The sequence below is a fragment of the Lepisma saccharinum genome, chromosome 2 (genome assembly GCF_977018435.1).
Source record: "Lepisma saccharinum chromosome 2, izLepSacc3.1, whole genome shotgun sequence".
NCBI lineage: Eukaryota > Metazoa > Arthropoda > Insecta > Zygentoma > Lepismatidae > Lepisma > Lepisma saccharinum.
The window spans coordinates 151,032,550-151,051,406 of record NC_139230.1 but is presented as its reverse complement, the minus strand read 5'-3'; the positions used below and the strand labels follow the sequence as shown (position 1 = coordinate 151,051,406).

Genomic DNA, 18,857 nt, shown 5'->3' with positions numbered 1-18,857 from the left:
CGCGTAGTACACCTTGGGCTGCATTTTGCAGACTACCGAGTCTCTGGCGTCAGCACCCATGGCCAGTGTAATACCGTGGTAATAATGTATGTGACGTGTGTGTTATTATATGTTTGTGATTGTCCCTTTATGTATTTCTTCCCACCATTAATCCTCATCTTCCCCATTAGCCAAAGTAAAACAAATCAACTCAAATCAAATGAGATTTTTGTCAGGATGTTTCAGATTGACAAATGTCGAACTGCTATATCCAACAAAATTCGCATGTATAAACGGAGCTTAAAAGTTTATCCAGGGAAATGTAGTAAGACTCCAATTGCGATTTTTGTCGGATGTTGCATTCCAAGACCTCCAACAAAAATCAGATTCATAAGAGCGCCATGAATGTCGTAGCGACACATTTGTCGCAGTTCGACAGTAGTTGGACAGCGAAATACAACAAAAGTCGCATGCATCAGTGGAGCCTGGATGCTCGTCCGACAAAATGTCGAACCACAATATACAACAAAAGATCACGTTGCATTAAAGCCCTCATTTTCTACCTTGTTCCTTTCGAATGTCCGATAGGCACCGGAGTGGCAGTGCCCCCCCCCCCCCCTTCGGACAACTACGCCGCTTTAGTGCTCCCAAAAAGACAAGAAAAGTTAGTATTTCAATGTATTTTACATGTGATATTTAGCTAAAGTAAAGGTAAAGTTACCCGTGCATATATCACCGTACCATGAATTCGCATTTTAGGGAATGTGAGAGTACGGCCCCACACATTCTCGATCTCGGCATTTTTTAGGTGATGTGATCAGCACCACGCTCCAGCCGCCCTTACCCTGGGTTGCCACCATGTAACCATTGATTTGAGGCTGGGTGAGCCCCAGAGCCGCTTTATGATGGAAAAATTCCGACCTTAGATCACCCACCCCGAGAATCGAACCCGGGTCTCCCGCGTCGCAGTCAGACACAACACCTCCCACCAATCACTGCCAAAAAGAAATGAGTCATAGTTCCAGGCGCCAGTCACAGCAGGGTGGCATTATTTGTCGATTAGCTCTTGATAAGTTATCTTCCTAAATCTGTGTACCTTTGTCTGAATGGTACTTGTTTGGGGGGTAGGAGATAAAGGGTGCATTTTCCTTCTGGCTGCAACTGTTCATCACATCACTTGGGGGGATGCTACCTACATATGCTTATGGTTCCAAGAAAAATACTGGAACCTCCCCTACTGACCTGGAAATATTTCAAATACTAAAGTGTGTGATATTCTTCATCATCAGAACGAATTAAATGTAAACAAAAGCATGTTCGGACTTGATGTCATGGGGGTAGGGAAGGGTTCCACAAAGAAATGCGGCATGTTCTATTCAAAAAAGCACATGGCAGATGTGTGAAATTGATGCGCAAGTGATATGTGGAGACTGACAACACCCTCCTTCAATATAGAAGCTTAGGGAAGTGGCATTCCTTTGTCTAACGCTCCATCTATATCCCTATGCTTTGGAACATGCCATCGGAAACAATCAATAGAATTTCTCTCGGGCCATGTGCATCTGTTTACATCCACTCCATGCTTGCTGTAGATGGACGATAGTAAAAAAATTGTAATACAGAAGGACTGAAGAGAAAATTGATTCAACAATGAATAAGATACGACGATGTGGCTACAACTAACTAATGCCACAATTATTTAATGTCAAGTCTACTCTGAGCATATAAGAATAATTGCATTTAATATCTTAGGTATCTAGAATAATTTCTTGTGGTTCGCATGGAAATTTACATGCACTATTCTTGTCACACACATCAATTTCTCGCCATCCGTCATGGCCACGATTCTACCGTCAACAGCATCTAAGCGTGTCCTCCCGTTTCGCCTTATCCCATTTCGCCTTATTGAGTTTTCACCTCCCCCAATAGAATTTCAAATGATTTATGTGACACGAACTTTCTAAGGTGAAACGGGACATCCCATTTCGCTTTACACACAAAAAATGTCCCACCTGGGAATATTATCGACTTGAAGGGTAATTCATAATGAGAGCGCAGAGCTTGTGATGTTGCCTACCTTGGCTCCCATGTCCTGTCGTTAGGTTAGGTTAGTTTAGGTTAGGTTAATAATACATTAATAATAATAACCCATCATGTCGATAATATTCCCTGGTGTGTAAGGCGAAACAGGACAAGGCGAAATGGGATGTCCCGTTTCGCCTTAGAAAGTTAGTGTCACATAAATCCGCGAAATTGTATTGGGGGAGGTGAAAACGCAATAAGACGAAACGGGCCGTAATCCTTCTAAGCTAAGCACAGCGTTGTCAAAGTTCGGAGTCCTTTCCTGTCGCAGGAAGGTACCAGTTCATTCTTCGAATATCTGGCGACATTTTGGAATTCAGAATATAACCATTTGTCCACAATATCGTCCAAAATCAAAGTTGAAAAAAAAATAGGTGTCTTTTTGGTCTGAATTATTTGATTATTATCACTTTTTGTGCATGTATTCCCTATATATAAGAATACTACAGTAGGAAATTGGTCCTTTGGGTTTGGGCCAAGATTTCATGCATTTGTACATCCTGTGCAACAGCGACTTCACCAATAACTTTTTGACTGTGTAAGACCCGTTGCTGTAGATATCTATGCAACTTTATTAATTTCATTTACAAGTCTTGCATGTAATCGAGGGCATTTTCACTCTTGTTTAGATTTTAATATCTAGCGCATGGTGATCCTGTTGTTTGAGGAAACAACCTAAAATAAGCCCCAGCAACTATATTTAGTCGTCCTCCTCCGTGGCAGTGCGGTCTAAGGCGCTGTGCTTTGGACTCCGACTGCGGGACGGCATAGGTTCGAGTCCGTCTGGGTCAGTCTCTGGGTTCACGGCCTGTGTATGGGACCGGTAGCAAGGAAATTGGGAAGCTACGAGTGAGTAGCGTAACCCGGTCATAAAAATCTCCTATAATGGCTCCTATAATCTCCCCACGTCACCCCATTAACGGTTGGTTGAAGACCTCCACTGGAGACTGGCAGTCGGGAGATAGGCCAAGGCCCTTACAGGGCTGTCGAGCCACAAGTTATTATTATTATTATTATTATAACTATATTTAGTCATCATTTCCTGCTTTGTAAACTGTCTTTATCCGTAAAAATACAAATGACAGAAATGCAATATTTTTCACTATCCATGTTCATTATTAATTATATTATTATTATATTAGCAAACTAGGTTGGAAATATATGTCTCTATAGACGGGAATTGCTTCGAATCTCCGAATTGTGTGGGCAGTGACATGCTTCCAGAAAGTGGGAGGGTATTGGTGCAGTCATAAAGAATAAATAGATTGTAATACACAAATATTAGGACACCTTTTAAAAATTTATAGTGCATACTTTAAGTGCATATTTTACCTGTTTTAATGCATATTTTGATCTTCTTTAGTGAATTTAAATCCGCCCCTAGATATAATAATACATTTTCACCTGCTCTATAATGAGTTTGATTTTGCAGCAATTGTTTCATTTCTGTAGTTTTTGCCTCGAGACAGGTATACTCTGTCCCGGGTATCTCTGGAGCAAGGCCGCGCATAGCGAGTAAGCAGAGCGAAGCAGTACGCTGTTGTGAGGGCTGGTAACTGCAGTCGCTTTCCCCCTCCACGCAATCCCATTCCCTCTCCCGTGTTCATTGGTGGAGCCGTCTGGCGTCAATACTTGCGCAGAGACTTGTTTTCTTTCGCTTGCTCCAGATATACCCGGGACAGAGTTTAGAGACAAAATATTGGAAGGGCAAAAGAGACTGAAGAATTAGAAAATATTTTTTACACGGGTATTACATAAAACGTCTTCCTCATCTGCTTCTCCATGTGGAGTACCGATGGGGAAGTTGATTTAATCCTGCTGCCGCTACAAGCGTGAATTTCCCCATCATCTTCTCCACCATTGTTGACAAGGAGTTCCCCCACATGGGAACTCCCTATTACACGTTTGCTACCCTGTGAGAAATCCATGTGGAAGCGCAGATGGGAAAGTTGTTGCGTGTAATAGCCTTTTACCCAAGGCTTGGTCTATTCTAAATTTCGTTCTTTCCCAGTACAGAAGACCTGATTAAGTTTCATTTTAAAGTGTTTCAACCTGATATTTTGTTTCTCGTTTTTTCGAGCTGTCTGTCCAATCTTGGGTACAAAATCATGACACTAATAATGACAGAAACCTGAAATTTGAGGAATGCAAATTACCACTTACTTGAAATCTCGTTCCAAGGTTGAAGCAAGACATGATAGTTTCGTTCATTTTGTAGGGCCTTCAGGCATTAATTCTACAGAAGCAGCTGACATTCAATGTTCGCTCTGCAAGGTAGGAGGTAAGAATTAAAGTGGACGGTAAATTCCGAGAATTCGTTGCAAGCAGCATTCTTCAGGTTTTGAATATAGAAGCGATCTTGTACAGTTACGGACATTTCTGGATTGTTACGATATCGTCGACTTTCAATGAGGTCGATGAAACTAGGAAGTGTCCGTACCTGTACCATCTACTATTATAATAATTTAAAATGTTATCAAACTTAGGCAGTACTTATTTCTATTTTGTATTTTGCTCATTTCAGTCGCTTATCATATACTTATTTCCTTAATCGCAGTGAGGATGAATGATGATTAGATGGAACAGAGATGAAAGAACAAACTCAATTGAAACCTACAACTAGGCCGGAAGCGGAACCCCGTATCTTCATTAGCAAGATCAATTTACAATTTTACATTAATAACAATAACAAGATTCTAAATTCGCTAATACCACTCAAAATACCAATGTTGGTAATAAATATAATGTATGACAACATTTCTGATTTTCCAATTACAAATTAAACCTAAGTCACGCACTAACCAAAAATTAATATTTGTATATGTTTCCTTGCTTTTTTATTATTGAATGTCGACTTTTTATTTGCTCTTTTAGGCTACTCGTGGCCATGAACTAGAATGCTGAACTGAGAAAATACACGAGAGAATAAACGCAACAAAACATCATGCTTTACTCGCGATTTATTTGGTATAATTATGAGCAGTACCAAATAAAAACAAATTTTCATTTACGGGGAAAAAAACATTACTCCGCCTCCATAGGAAATTACTAAATAGCGAACGCGGAAATATTGTCATACAATATAACTAAATAGTGCGTGTTTATCATACTTCAAGTCCAAAAGTATGGGTGCCTTATCGCAATATGTTCCACAATAAATGTATATATGTAATGAAAATCAATCTGCACATATTTTCTGTGTTGGCAATTAGGACCCACTTGAACAGAGTAGCGAGCTGGGTCTAAAAGAGCGGCGATGGGATTCAAGGTACTGCCTATACGCTTCATTGGACGAAAAACTGCTGAAGAAATAAGTAAGAAAGCTAAACGCTTGTCAACGTTAGCTTCCTTACAGCATGGACAAAAATGACAAAGGTTTGGAAGTTGATGACCTAACAAAAATTTAAATGACCTACAGAATGACCGACAATAAAATTCTTAAAAAATGACCAAAAATAATTTTCGCTCCCAAAATAAAAATTGATTTTTCATAAATTACAAGACAGTAGTTGAATAATTCTATAAAACCCGTTGTTTCGTGGTTTTTGGAATCAAAGGGGAAAAGGCTAATGTGGTTTTCTTTATTTTTACTTCACTGTTACATAAAATACACTACAAGGCTTTTCTGTATAAATAATTCACCTCGTTTTAGAGTGGGCCTTGCATGATACAGTACTCGCTCAGCATCACTGTACAGTTGTGCTTCAAAGGCATCATCACATTATATATATATATATATATATATATATATATATATATATATATATATTTTAATGTTGTGATTAATTTTACTTTAAAACCCCACATAAAGTAATGGCCAGTAAGGGTACCTCAAAGTAGACTTCGTCCAAAGTATTATAAGTTTACTGGAGGAAAAATAAATTTACCCCAATTAATTATTTAATCCACTGTGAAAGATTTCAGTTACAAATAATACTGTGCTTTTGGATTGACTATATTTTCGACTAATGGCGTACTTGATAAAAATATCGCGTTAGGTAATATAAATGTAAAAGTTATACCAGCAAATGAATTTAAAATTCACGAAACAGGGAGAGAGAGAAAAAGCAAAATAGAAACCTGAAAAATAAAAAAAATCAACTAAAACTGCAAAAAAAAAACATACTGGAAATGACCAAAAAGCCAAAAAAAAAAAGGTCGAAAAATTAAAAAAACAAACGCATAACAAAAACAATGTTTTTTGGTTCTAATTGAAAGGAAACGGACTGCTATCAGGTTTAGCATTGTCTTGAAGGGCCAGAAAAAAGGAACATTCATCAACTTACGAGCCATAGACACAACTAACTTCATCATGAACTACCTAGGTAGATGACTCATACATTTCAGTCCCTGAAGTTGAGATTGGCGTTAGGTCTCGAAAGCTCGGAAGCCGGAATTGGCCTGATCAATATCTTGAGAGAATATAATTTGCTACCACAATAATTTCAAGACATATTTTAGCATATATGTTCGTATAAATGCTAAACTTAAAGTCCGTGGTGCAACAACATTCCTTTGAGACGAGACCAAGAGCTGACACACGCTTTATCATTGGGTGACGACGTCTCATCACCGCTCATTTCTGGCTATCAACAACGAAAACCAGCTGCCTATTCTTTTCGAGTAGTTCCTCAATTGTCCTCAATTTCGAAATTTTAGGGTTGCCGAATGGGAATCGAACCCGGGACAGCTCACACAAAAGGCGAGAACGTCAACCATTCGGCGGGGGCTCATATTTTTGTCGTATGCCAATCCAAATAAGGGTAAAATATTTTCAGTGACATAAATAATAGACTAGCTATATTCTTTATTAATCGTCTTCAGAGAATTATGAACATATACTCAAGTGCGGAAGCATACCATTCATGAAACATAAATTTTACCTGTTATTGGATCAAAGTTTTTACTTGCATCATAAGCTAAAAGCAAATGTGTGAACATACATAATCGTTTGTCCGAAATATGAATTAACGCTCTCGTGGGAAACTTGCCATGAAAACAAGCTAATACGCATACAAAGTGAAATTTTGCTAATTTTATATTCGGAGAGGAAATTTTTGTTTCCTACCATCCAAATTTGCTCTTAAAGGGGTAGCTGTACCACAAATCGAAAATGGCGGAGATTTGTGGTTTATGGTTCAATTTTTTAGTCTACCCCATCGAAAGTCCCAGGATTAAAACAATCGACAATAATTAGTAGGCGTTCTCTTAATGCGAGACTTACCATGGGTCCCTTTCGGTGCACCTGTTCAGCACCGGCTTTACGGATCCTAAGCTTGAAGCTGTCCAACCTATTCATCCTGGGCTCCGTGACACGTCCGTCCCTCGTTCCTTCTTCCACTTTCAATTTCCCATGATCTGATAGTGCGGCTTCTCTCTCGGGGACCCAGCCCCCGACAGCCGCCATCTTACCTACCCTCTCACTTCACAGTTCCCCACTCCCGTTGTTACGCCAAACAACCTCAATGCCTGAAAGAAAGAAGGACATTTCTAAATATACATATGCAAAGTTACACCTGCGAAAATTGTACATAATAATGAACTTCAAACTTGAAAAGTATTACAAGTTACATTTTCTGTGAATTGTTTATCGAGTAAAATTTTGGCGCCATTATATAGCTCGGTGTACATATTTTCATTACTATCTCAGTCTAAGTGAAGGCTTGTTCTTCACATCAGTAGACCTGCAACAAAGTAAAATTAACTTCGTTATAAAAAATAACATGCGCCGAAATAATACACTAGATTCACTATATTTAACGTGGGGCAAAAGATAATACACTAGATTCACTACATTTAACGTGGGGCAAAAGAAAATATCGGAGTGTAAGGATTGCCCTTCTAGGGAAGCATTCTCTTCTGCGCTGTACTCCCTGGAACCCGCAGTCTTACAGGCTGAGGGAATGGCACCTCCCACAGCAACGATAATCCTCTATGAATTTCCATGCCACCCTGTATATATCCTTACGTGTACTGGAGTCATGGATATAAAGATTTTATGCTACGATTTATGTTACCTTCTAGTTGATGAGGAGTTCAACTTCAGAAAATGAGTTTTAATTTTCAAAAAAATGCTTTTAATGCGTGAGACCGTTTATATTTCGTTGTTGATAAGAGTTTTCGAAGGCCAACGAAGACAACAAAACCACAGATCTTGGGGCCTACCCTCGTACTACGTGGCGGGACAAATAGCCTAATTGCTGGAGCACTTATTAATCAATCCAAAATATTCAATATGCACACAATTAATGGACGGGCACAATATGTGTTAATATGGGTAAAGATATCTGCTTAAAAACAGTTTCCAAACTCAAAATACAAGAACAGAGAAATGCAATTTCCTACAAGTTACAACGCATTTGGGCTTTTGACTGACTGTGCATAGGCAAAGTATAAAAGAATATTTCCATCTGTGTGCCTCTTCATAGTTGTAATGCTCAGATTGACCATTACTGGTTTTATGTTATTGTATTATTTAATTGCTGGCTAGCTACAAGGTTTAGGGTTAATTAATATGTTTCCATGTGTGTACTTTTATGTTATTATTGCATGTAAGTGTATGTGCTTAATGGGTTGTGCTTTTTACTGCATATTAGATTCCCCTGTTTTTTAGCTTCCCAGTTGGGGGAGCTGTCTTTCAAAAGACCGTTACTGTGGAAAATTCCAGTGCTACGGGGTCCACATCCACGGACTTCAACCCCGACTATAAAAAAATTTAAGTTGGTCATTAGAAAAAAATAGTTATTCCCCATCTTTTCGACGGCGAGGAACCTTTCCTCGAGTTTAGTCCACTTTTGGTGGCTAGACTGATATAAGAATGTAGCATTTGGTGTAAGGCAACCCCTGTTGCTGTCCCAAAGTCCCCTTTAGAAAAGCTTTGAATATTTGGATATTTCCGTATCGAAAATTGATGCCCAAAAGAAAAGAGTAAAGGCGTAAGGAAACGCACTTTAATGAACGGAATATCGTTTAAGCTGAGGGTAGACCCGAAGAGATAGTTATGCTAACTTTGCGGTAAAGGAAGTGCCAGTGGTGTAAGCATTTTGTTGATTAAGAGGTTGATTTGGTCAATGCACACATGGAAATGATATGTAAATACGTATATAAAACAACGTATAATAAACCCATGTAATGATGTATGATTTGTTGAATTGAACTTCCTGAGCAATAGTACTGTTTTTTACCAGTTGTTTATTCACTTTCTGTCGTTGTTAACGAACCAAAGGACTAAAAATATAAATGTTATGCGAAACCCCCTTTGTAATTTAGGCATTAATATAATCTGCTCTCGAGACACCCAGGGTGAGGTGTGGAAGGAGAGATTTGAAAGGATTTTACATGGGAAGTAATCCAGAGGGTCGGAATTAAACCGGGAAGTGGGGGTAGCTGTCGCACAGTACATTAATAGTTTGGTGCGTTCGTACATGTTTCGGAAAGAGATAGTGCAAGGGATGTTTACCTTACGTGAAACTTGTAGATGTCCAGTATGTCCAGTCCTGATTAGCCTATCTGTGCATAAGGATGACTTAAAACAGCAACTCAACAACATCCTAACATCAATCAAACATACTCTCCTAACAAACTTGATATATATCAAATCCGTTGGGCGTGAATATGTTGGAGTTTATATATATATTACATTGTGCGGTGTATTTCTAGTCCATGGTCAGGTGTTGGATACATGTATGTAATTATGTTTGTTGTGCCTTTTTGGCAGTCATTTATCAACACATCCTAACATCCGTCATCGGCTTGTAATCAACGGGTCCCGGGTTCGATACCCGGTGGAGGCACATAATGGTTCGGATCCCACTTCAAACTGTATGTCCAGTCCCGATTAGCCTTAATGTGCATAAAGTGGACTTAAAACACCAACTCGATCAACAACTCAAACTCAATCAAGGGGCCTCGGGTTCAATACTCGGTGGAGGCACATAGTGGTTCGGATCCTACTTTAAACTGTATGCCCAGTCCTGATTAGCCTATCTGTGCATAAGGACGACTTACAACAGCAACTCAACAACAAAATCCTAACATCAATCAAACATACTCTCCTAACAATTTGCAACATTTTAAATGATCATTCTGGTGCTGTTGGTGCATTTACACTCCCCTAAAATGTGTGTATGTGTAGCTCTTCTAAGATACCTGGTAAAGTCTCTTGAATTCTTGTACTTCTGAATTGAAACGAATTCCCGTACTGCTACAGTTTTCTAATTGTGTGAAAACCCGTTTATCGTCCAATCTGAAATACCCATTGAAAGAATATACAGAAATACGTGATAAGCTCTTCTGCTAATGTTCAAATTGTCTCAAAATAGTTGCAGGGCAGGTCGTCATCCTACTGTACCTTTCCCTCTCACTTCAGGACAAAAGCTACGAAGAGGAAACGTCCATAAAGACTTTCTATTTTTGGAAAGATTTCTTGGAATTTGCTCCCCCTTGTGCGATGTGTTCGAGCTGAACACAATATAAAAAGTGATGAAAAAGATGGCCTCCGTGACGGAGCACTCAGTGTAACGCGATGCGAAGTTAGAGGTTCTAGGTTCGAACCTTGGTGAAGCATTGTGTTTGTCCCATCACTAATTTCATTAGTTCAACATTCATCCTCCTCGTCGCGATACCCATAATATAAACAATGTAAAAGTGTGTGTGTGTGTGTATTATAAGCTATAAGCTGCAGATAGCCGGCCACCGTGGCGGAGTGGTTTAGCACATCGTGCTACGACGGCAGGGATCCCGGATTCGAATCTGGCTTGGGCATGGATGTTTGTGAGTGTCCATTCATCAATATCATCAATCACCCCCATCTTCGCAAATTAGCTAAAAGTGACACAAAAACGAAGTAAAATAAAGCCACTCAATAAAACAAAAAGCTTCAGACAATTTTATACATTTTTTTAAATACATTTATAGTTTCAGGGTTTTAATTTTTTCCCATGAAACGTTGACAATTATCACTCCCCATTAAGTTTTAATGTTGCGAACTACGTATTTATGAATAATGAATAATAACCATGGTAGTACGTAGGCCATGTTCTCAGAGGGGAGGAAATTATTTTTCCATGTTGGGAATATTTTGAGAAATGTAGTCTTGGAAACAAAATCCACAAAGGGGTGATGTAGAATGTTCCTGGCTTCCTCCTTACATTCAAACACTGCTTTTATGAAACACTGCTCTACAACTTTGAATCAGGAAGATGGCATTTTTGCTCGATCAAAAGCACTTTCCCAGAACTCAGATGGATAATACTCTTGCTTCACAATGCGAACAGTTAACTTCCAAAGAGACACTGGCCTGCACGCAGTGAAACAAAAGAACAAGGATAGTATATATTATCACACGCGTCTGTTTTGACTTCATGCTAGCAAAAGCTTACTCCCCCTTCTTCCTTGGAGATAATACTGTATGAAGGCAGAAGTGCACGCATCTTGTTTACTGAACGTGAGTCTTCGTGGGTGATCCCTCCCACGTTGCCAGCTTTTCCACTTCTTAAAAACCCAAGTACAGAATTCAAGCTTTCGTTGTGCTATCTTTGCTATTACTTAATTATTCGGTTTACCAAGTAATTAATAAAAATGAACAAATCATAAAATAAATCAGTCGATAATCGTACTATAATGGAGTAACATGCTGTGAAGTTGGGGAACTGGGTTCAAATCCGTTATCAAGGTGTTCCGGGTTCGATTTCAAATCCGGTATCAAGGGGTCCCGTGTTCGATACCCGCTGGAAGCACATAGTAGTTCGTATCCCACTTTCCAGTCCCGATTAGCCTTACTGTGCATAAAGTGGACTTAAAACAGAAACTCAATCAATAAAAAAAATCAAATCCGTTAAATATGATATATATATATATAATGATATATTTATAATGTTATTAAACATAAAAGTAAATTACTAAATATTTAAAAATACATTATTATTATTATTAAATACATATAAAGGAATTAATTTATAAAGAAGCGAAATAATTTCTTTACTAACTGGTTAAAGATGTCATTAAATTTCGAAATAGTTGAAATAGTTTTATTATGTAAAAGTTTTTGTTTAGTTTTTGCTTTATAGATATAAGCTGATTAGATATCATAGTTATATATGTTTCGCATTCTTGTGTTACCTTTCTTGTGCGTATATTGTTATTGGTGTAGATCTGTTAATGATCTCTTGAGAGAGAGGGGGGAAGAATTCAACACTCACAACCACACTACTTTGTGTGTTTTCACTATTGTCCTTAGTAAAGCACATTTGAAGTAAAAACTTATTGCTTATCTTTTGTTGTTGTAACAAAAACTCGGCCTATGGAAAAATTTTGGTGGGGCGGTGAGGCCTAAGATTGTTGGTGGGGGAAAGCCCCCATGTTGCCCGTAGGATTTCGCACCCTGGTGTTTATTCTTTCGTCTATATTTTTTTTCGACCTCTTCACAATGTCATGATTAATCTAAAAAGTTGTAAATTTAAGCAACATATTGGCGTTCACTATTAATTATTAATGTAGGGGCCTACAATATCTCAAAATATCAGGGAGTACCATGGCCTCGATTAAAAAAAAAAGTTAAAATGTTCATACTTGCTCTTTAAGAGATTGAATGTCTACCCTGGAATCTTGTTTCCTAGAAGAATTGGAATCTGTTATTACAAGTCATCAGGTTCATTTTTCCTGCCAACGCATGTAATCAGGCCCGTACCCAGGATTATTTTTAGAGAGGGGGGAGGGGGCAAATTCGAAAACGTGGAAAATAAATAAGATCCGATATGTTGTTGGAGTGCTAGATGTGGCCACCAACGATATGTCAGTATTGCAGCTAGAGCTAGAACTACAATTGTAGACCTGCAATATAATGGTCCAAAGTAACAGAAAATATTCTCAGAAGTATTCAATAGTACTGTATTCCGCAAATTAACAATATGTTCAATTTTTTTTAATTTTCTTGTAGCAGCACCATTGAACAGCAATGATAATTCTATGTTTAAAAAATAATATATTTATGAATTAAAATATACATATTAGCAATAATTATTGTAATGAATAACATGTCTGAATGTGAGTTAACCAAAAAATAAATAAGAAACGGGCGATATTTTCGCATCACGACTGCATTGAAAACATTGGGACAGGGATTATAAAGAATGGACTGTCCAGACTAAATCGGTAACCTTGCATGATTGGTTATGAAACTAACATTTTAAAATATTGCAGAGTGCAGACTTCTGGAGCCAGCCTCTCTCCACAAACAACCCATTTATTTATGCAAAGATAAAATCGAAGTTTTTACAAGTTCTTACAAAATCTGAAAAATTGTTAATGTTACTTTAATATTTTTTTGTGGGTTAACATTAAAATGTTTCATAGTTCGAGGGGTGTCATGGCCCATCTTGCCCCCTCCTGGGTACGGACATGCACGTAAGTATTATTATTATTATTATTATTTTAATGTAAGCCTCCGTGAACTAACATGGAAGCACGCAGAGAATAGGCTTACGGTGCAACGAAACTATCACGGATATCAGATAAATGGACAACAGCGACAGTAAACCACACGAATATGCAGTTCAATGATCTAGAAATAATTCTGGGGATTCAAACCCAGAACTTTGGAGTCGAGATCGTGTGTCAACGCGCTCGGATGCCGGCTATCTTTCGCTTCAACTACTTATTTATTATGTTGCTTCCGCTTCCTTGCGCTTACCGTAGTGGTAAGTAAATATAATGTTTGCGGTATGTACTGTAAGATAGAAAGCAGTGGAAAAACAGAAAAAGTGTAGTGTATGATGACTAAAACTTCTGAGGGCTAAAATCTAAACTCCGTTCTGGGTCCTTCGGCGCAAATAAGAAAAAAGAAGAATGTAGTCGAAGAAATTATAAGGTAAAAGGTAAAGTTCCCCGTGCATATAGCAGGAGATATTAATTACCAGGAATTTGGTTCTAGTCGTCAGAGCCTTGTTAAAGTAAATGTAACAGTGTCAGTGCTGCGCTGATGATGGAATGGAAACTTAGAAGTTCACTCCAGAGGACCTTCCAGTACGTGTCGAGATATGCAGATTGAACACTAACGTGACCACACCGGAACTTGTCGGCTACTAGGTCAAACAGTTGAGAGAAGAATAAAGTTCTTACAGTGTACTCACCAGTGGACGAAATAACTTCAAGCAACAAGTTCTATGACATTATCTAGCGTTTTAGCATAATGCAGCAGGCGATTCGTGACTTACAAATTCCACAAATGGATTCTTTCCAGAAGCTTGCAGGACACAAAAGGTTGCGTGAGTACAGTCTACACAGCAATCAAGCTAACCTCATGTCGGACACACAACCCTCTGTGATCTGATAGGCAATTTGCACTGCGCCGATGAAAGTGCAAAGTTCTTTTCCCCGCCTCCTTTAGGCATTACGACAAATAGTACTGCGTTTTGCTTTTCGATGTGACTCAGGCACGGGATATGAGGTTCAATAATAATGTTTTGCGTTTGGTTATGGGCATTCTTCTTCTCCCAAACACTGGAATTTTCTTCTCGTAAAACCAAACACAATATGATTTGTCGTAAAAAGCAAAATTTGTTTACTGATTGACCATTCATAACAATTTTGGGGCATTAATCAGCAAAGTTGATAACCCATTTAACAATAGTTACCGAATGACTCCTGAATACCTTAGGAACTGTAACGACCATAAAGATGTGTTTTGCTGTTAGAAAGAATTATAAATACTTTGCAAATATGCGTTTTTATCCATTACGCACTTGAGCAAAAAAAAGGGGGGCATTTGTATTCCAAATATTATTGTAGCATATACACAAGGTAAAAGAGTAGTACGCATTAGCACCGATTGCAATTATTAACCAGGTGTAGCATCTTTTTTAAAATCCCACTTTTGCTCAGATAGGCTAATCGGGAGTGGACCTGCAGTTTCAAGTGGGATCCGAACCACTGTGCAATGTACTTCCCGCAGGAATCGACACTAGGACCACCTGAATACAAAGCTGTGTTGCCACTGCGCTATGTGGCGATTCGTGCACACTGCAGGTGTGCGATCGCACCTCATGTAGCATAGCGTCACTTATTATTATTATTATCATTAAGTATTATACTAAGAAGTTGGTTTGCTCAAGCTCTTACTTTTAATTCGAAAATTCTACCCTTCTCCATCATCTCCCTGTTTACTTCATATTTCCTTCTCGTCTTCTTTCTTCTCTGTTCCTTTGTTTCCCATGTCCTTGTATTTGGAAAAGGGAGACGTGAAACTTGCTACAATGTTCTCCTTACTGTGTTGCATTTATCCATTTGTTTGTGTTCCGCTAATGTCTTCATTTCTATGTAACTTTCGCAATTCACATCTGGAGCGATTGTTTCACACACTCCATCCTGGGCTTGCCAACGTTTCTTTCTTTTTGTCATTTTATTCTTCCTTCAGTTACCGTTTTAATTATTCCTTCATGTCTCAAGATGTGCCCTACCATCTTTTATCTTCTCTGGAGGATCGGTTTCCACGGACTTCTCTTTCTATGTGCTCATCTCAAAACACCTTAGTTTGTTATACTTTGGCTATGTTTTTGATCTTCAACTTTCTCATGCAGTATCACATTTCAAATGCTTCTAGTCTTTTCCTTTCAGTTTCAGCTTCAGCCACTCTCTCATGTCCCGTATTCATATAATGCTGTTATACAGATAAACACTTTTAGAAACCTCTTCCTTATAGCTAAGAGATAAAATAATAATTCTGGAGATTAATAATTATTATTTATTCCGGCAAATGCTCTTCTTTGCCTGTGCTTTCTATCCTACACTCCCAAGATAGCCAAGATTCTCCACATCATCGATTCTATTCTGCCTCACCATTATGTTTGTTTTTAAGGGTTGAGGATTTATTGTGCATATGTTTGTTTCTATGTATATATATATATATATATATATATATATATATATATATATATATACACACATATATCATGTATTTTCATTTTAAAACCATTCTACGCCAACTACATGTTAGCTTTAAATAAAAGGTTGCTATGTCGGTTGGCTAATGAAGAGAATCGCTGAAAAATGGTCACGGTTGACCGACAGAAAAGTCAGGTAATTCGAGTTCGATGAACGTGCAGATTCCGAAAATGTTCTCCTATATTTGCTTTGTTCAAGTAGGGGCTCAACTCTGGCTATGGATAATTTGGTACTTGAATAGCATTGAACGCGGTGTTGATCACGCCACTCCATCTCTAGTCAACATGTATAACGTGTGGAATCCAGTCCCCAGGCCCTACGTGTAAAAGAAAGTAAAAGAAGGCATTTTTTCGATTTTGAAAATAATTCTTGGAAGTCCAAGTTATCCTTCTATTTCTTTTGTTTCCTTACTGGGTGAACTGCAATCTACTGCCCCGCAACAGACTAATATCGATAATTATGTGTTATTCTAAGGCTTTATTTTTCTCTTACCGGACATATTCTATAGATATCGAAATGTATTACCCTTTAGCACAATAGATTTTCTGCAAGTATGGATATACTGGAGGGATATTGTTGCCCGTTGTTCGGCGTTATAACGTACTTTTAAATTTGCTAATTTCCAAAAGATTAATATACTTAATGACGCTTATATTACGCTGCTTGGTAAACAGACGACCAGTGGTTCCAATAGTAAAATAATGTTAGAACTGGTATCTGAAAAAAATATTTGTTCTTTACTAGGTTATTTTCAATAAATGCTGCTAAATTGTTGTGCACTTGTTTGCAGTAAACATACAATTTTGTTTATTTTCCTTTTATAATCACTTGAGACTGCCATTTTTTTTTAAAAAAAATAATTGTGTTTCCATTTTAATTGACTATCTATTATGAAATTTATTTTGAATTTTAAAATTAGCGATATCTAGTTTCATTCAATCGCAGATTTTGAGTCAAGGTTTGAAACCGGCAACCTTCGTTCCAAGAACAAGAAAAAGCAATGTCAGTTACTACCTTCTGTTAACATGAATATACGACCTTGTTAACGGAACATATTACATGGGTAGAAATATCAAGACCTGGCAATATGTGCAGCCATATGCTATTTATTTCTAAACAGCGTTTATTTTTATGGTTAGGTTGAAGTAAAATTATGGTTTATCTTTCTTTATTTAAATAAAAATTAAATAAAAGGAAAATAAGAATATCGAATAATCGTCATTTGTTGTAGGATTTCTCATGTGGAATAAAGTGGTTTCGTCCTGAATGTTGGGTTGAATATTGTCTACACCAGAGCGACGGACTGAAGGGAGTGGGGCAAGGATTAAAGAAGCCCTTTAGGGGGTGTCTTATAAAAAGTAGGATGCGTAAATATTATGGATGGCATCGAGAAGAGTGGGGACAAAACTTGCTAGCGTCTCTGTCTCGTCTTGACTTGTCTAGTTCTCAGTCTCCTCTCGATTTATAAACATCCGTCTCGTTCTCGTCCCGGCCTAGAGGAGTAAATCTCGGTCTTATTTCGAGCCTCAAAATATATGGTATAAGCACAAACTTCAACAACAGTATATGCATGTCATTAGGGGAAAATATTAACTTTCTTTCTGTTGGATGCCTAGTTTCCCTCGGAAACCGGGATTTTACCATGAATGTGTATATAACCACGTAGCACAGGTTCACAGCTGCCAATTACTACAAACAAAATATCCTTTTCAATACATAATAATACGGCAGATATCCGCTTGTTATGCATGATGAAGTCGCAAAGTAAATTTGGTTCTGAAGTCTCGGACACTAGGTCTCGGTCTCGTCTCGATTTTAGAGGGATCTGTCTCATTCTCGGTCTCGTCTCGACAAGTCTCAGTGTCTCGGTGTCGAGCTCATCTCCTCTCGGTATCATAAAAATTGACAGACAAATTGTCCATCATTATAGTCATTCACTTTGTTCTACGAAATACAAAGTTAAATACATAATTGAAACAAAACGCCAACGAAGCAGTTGACAACTTCTGCACTAGCATCAGTACGATTTCATTCCTTAAAAACACGTAGGATGGAAGAAAAATGAATCAAAATACGGATGGACAATATATCTGGCAATATCTCACTGTACGTCTTGCACGAGGATTACTTGTAAACGATTGCGAAATAAAATAAAATCTATAAACGTGATTACTCTGCTTCGCCACTGTCCAAAATTAGTGACATCTCAACGTTTGTACTGACTGACAGCCATTTGGGAAAAAATTCTCTCCCGAGTAGATCACTGCTGATTTCTCCCTTGATTCATATCATTCAGAAGATTTTATTTTATAAGTCCGCCTTATGCTCAGACAGGTTAATCAGAAATACTGTGTAATAAGTAGAGACCGGATGTTTAGGCACTAAAAACATATAAAATAGGCAGGCAAATAAGCACTTATAATTTTCAAAATAGGCAGTAAAATAGGCATTAAAATACAAATAGGCAATAAAAAGGCAATGAAATTTAACTCAAAGTAATGAAGATAGACATACAAAAAGAAGTAGGTGTTTAAATGATATAGAAACATACATTCTTTATAGTTGCTTAAAATAAACCAGGAGCTCATCATTAGAGACAGCAGTCCAATATTGTACTTAATAAATCACTGCAAACAGGAGTCACGTCAGCCCAAAATTTTCCATTGTATAATGGCTACACACAATAGTCTGACAAAGTAAATTGTTGGCTACTTCCAACCAGTACGCAAATTATTTAAATATACACTTTATCACTGCACACAGGGTTATTTCAGTTAAAAAAATTACACTATATATTCCACACAGCAGTTCGAACTAAGAAATTGTTTAAATGCATTTCAAGTTTGTACTGTACGGTA

General features: G+C 37.9%; 1 protein-coding gene across 4 annotated transcripts in view; it reads right to left on the bottom strand.

The window, feature by feature from the left end:
- The window catches only part of LOC145984146 (mitogen-activated protein kinase kinase kinase 1-like), a 229,786-nt gene that overhangs the window by 135,493 nt on the left and 75,436 nt on the right, over positions 1-18,857 (bottom strand). For 2 of the 4 annotated variants that reach the window (XM_083117608.1, XM_083117609.1), the window contains exon 2: positions 7,286-7,530. In XM_083117608.1, coding sequence (XP_082973734.1) covers positions 7,286-7,468 — 183 coding nt within the window. In that variant the 5' untranslated portion in view covers positions 7,469-7,530. Of the gene's footprint in view, positions 1-4,224; positions 4,329-7,285; positions 7,531-14,273; positions 14,294-18,857 lie in introns of those variants that run through there. The other 2 variants (XM_083117610.1, XM_083117611.1) reach the window with 2 other exon arrangements.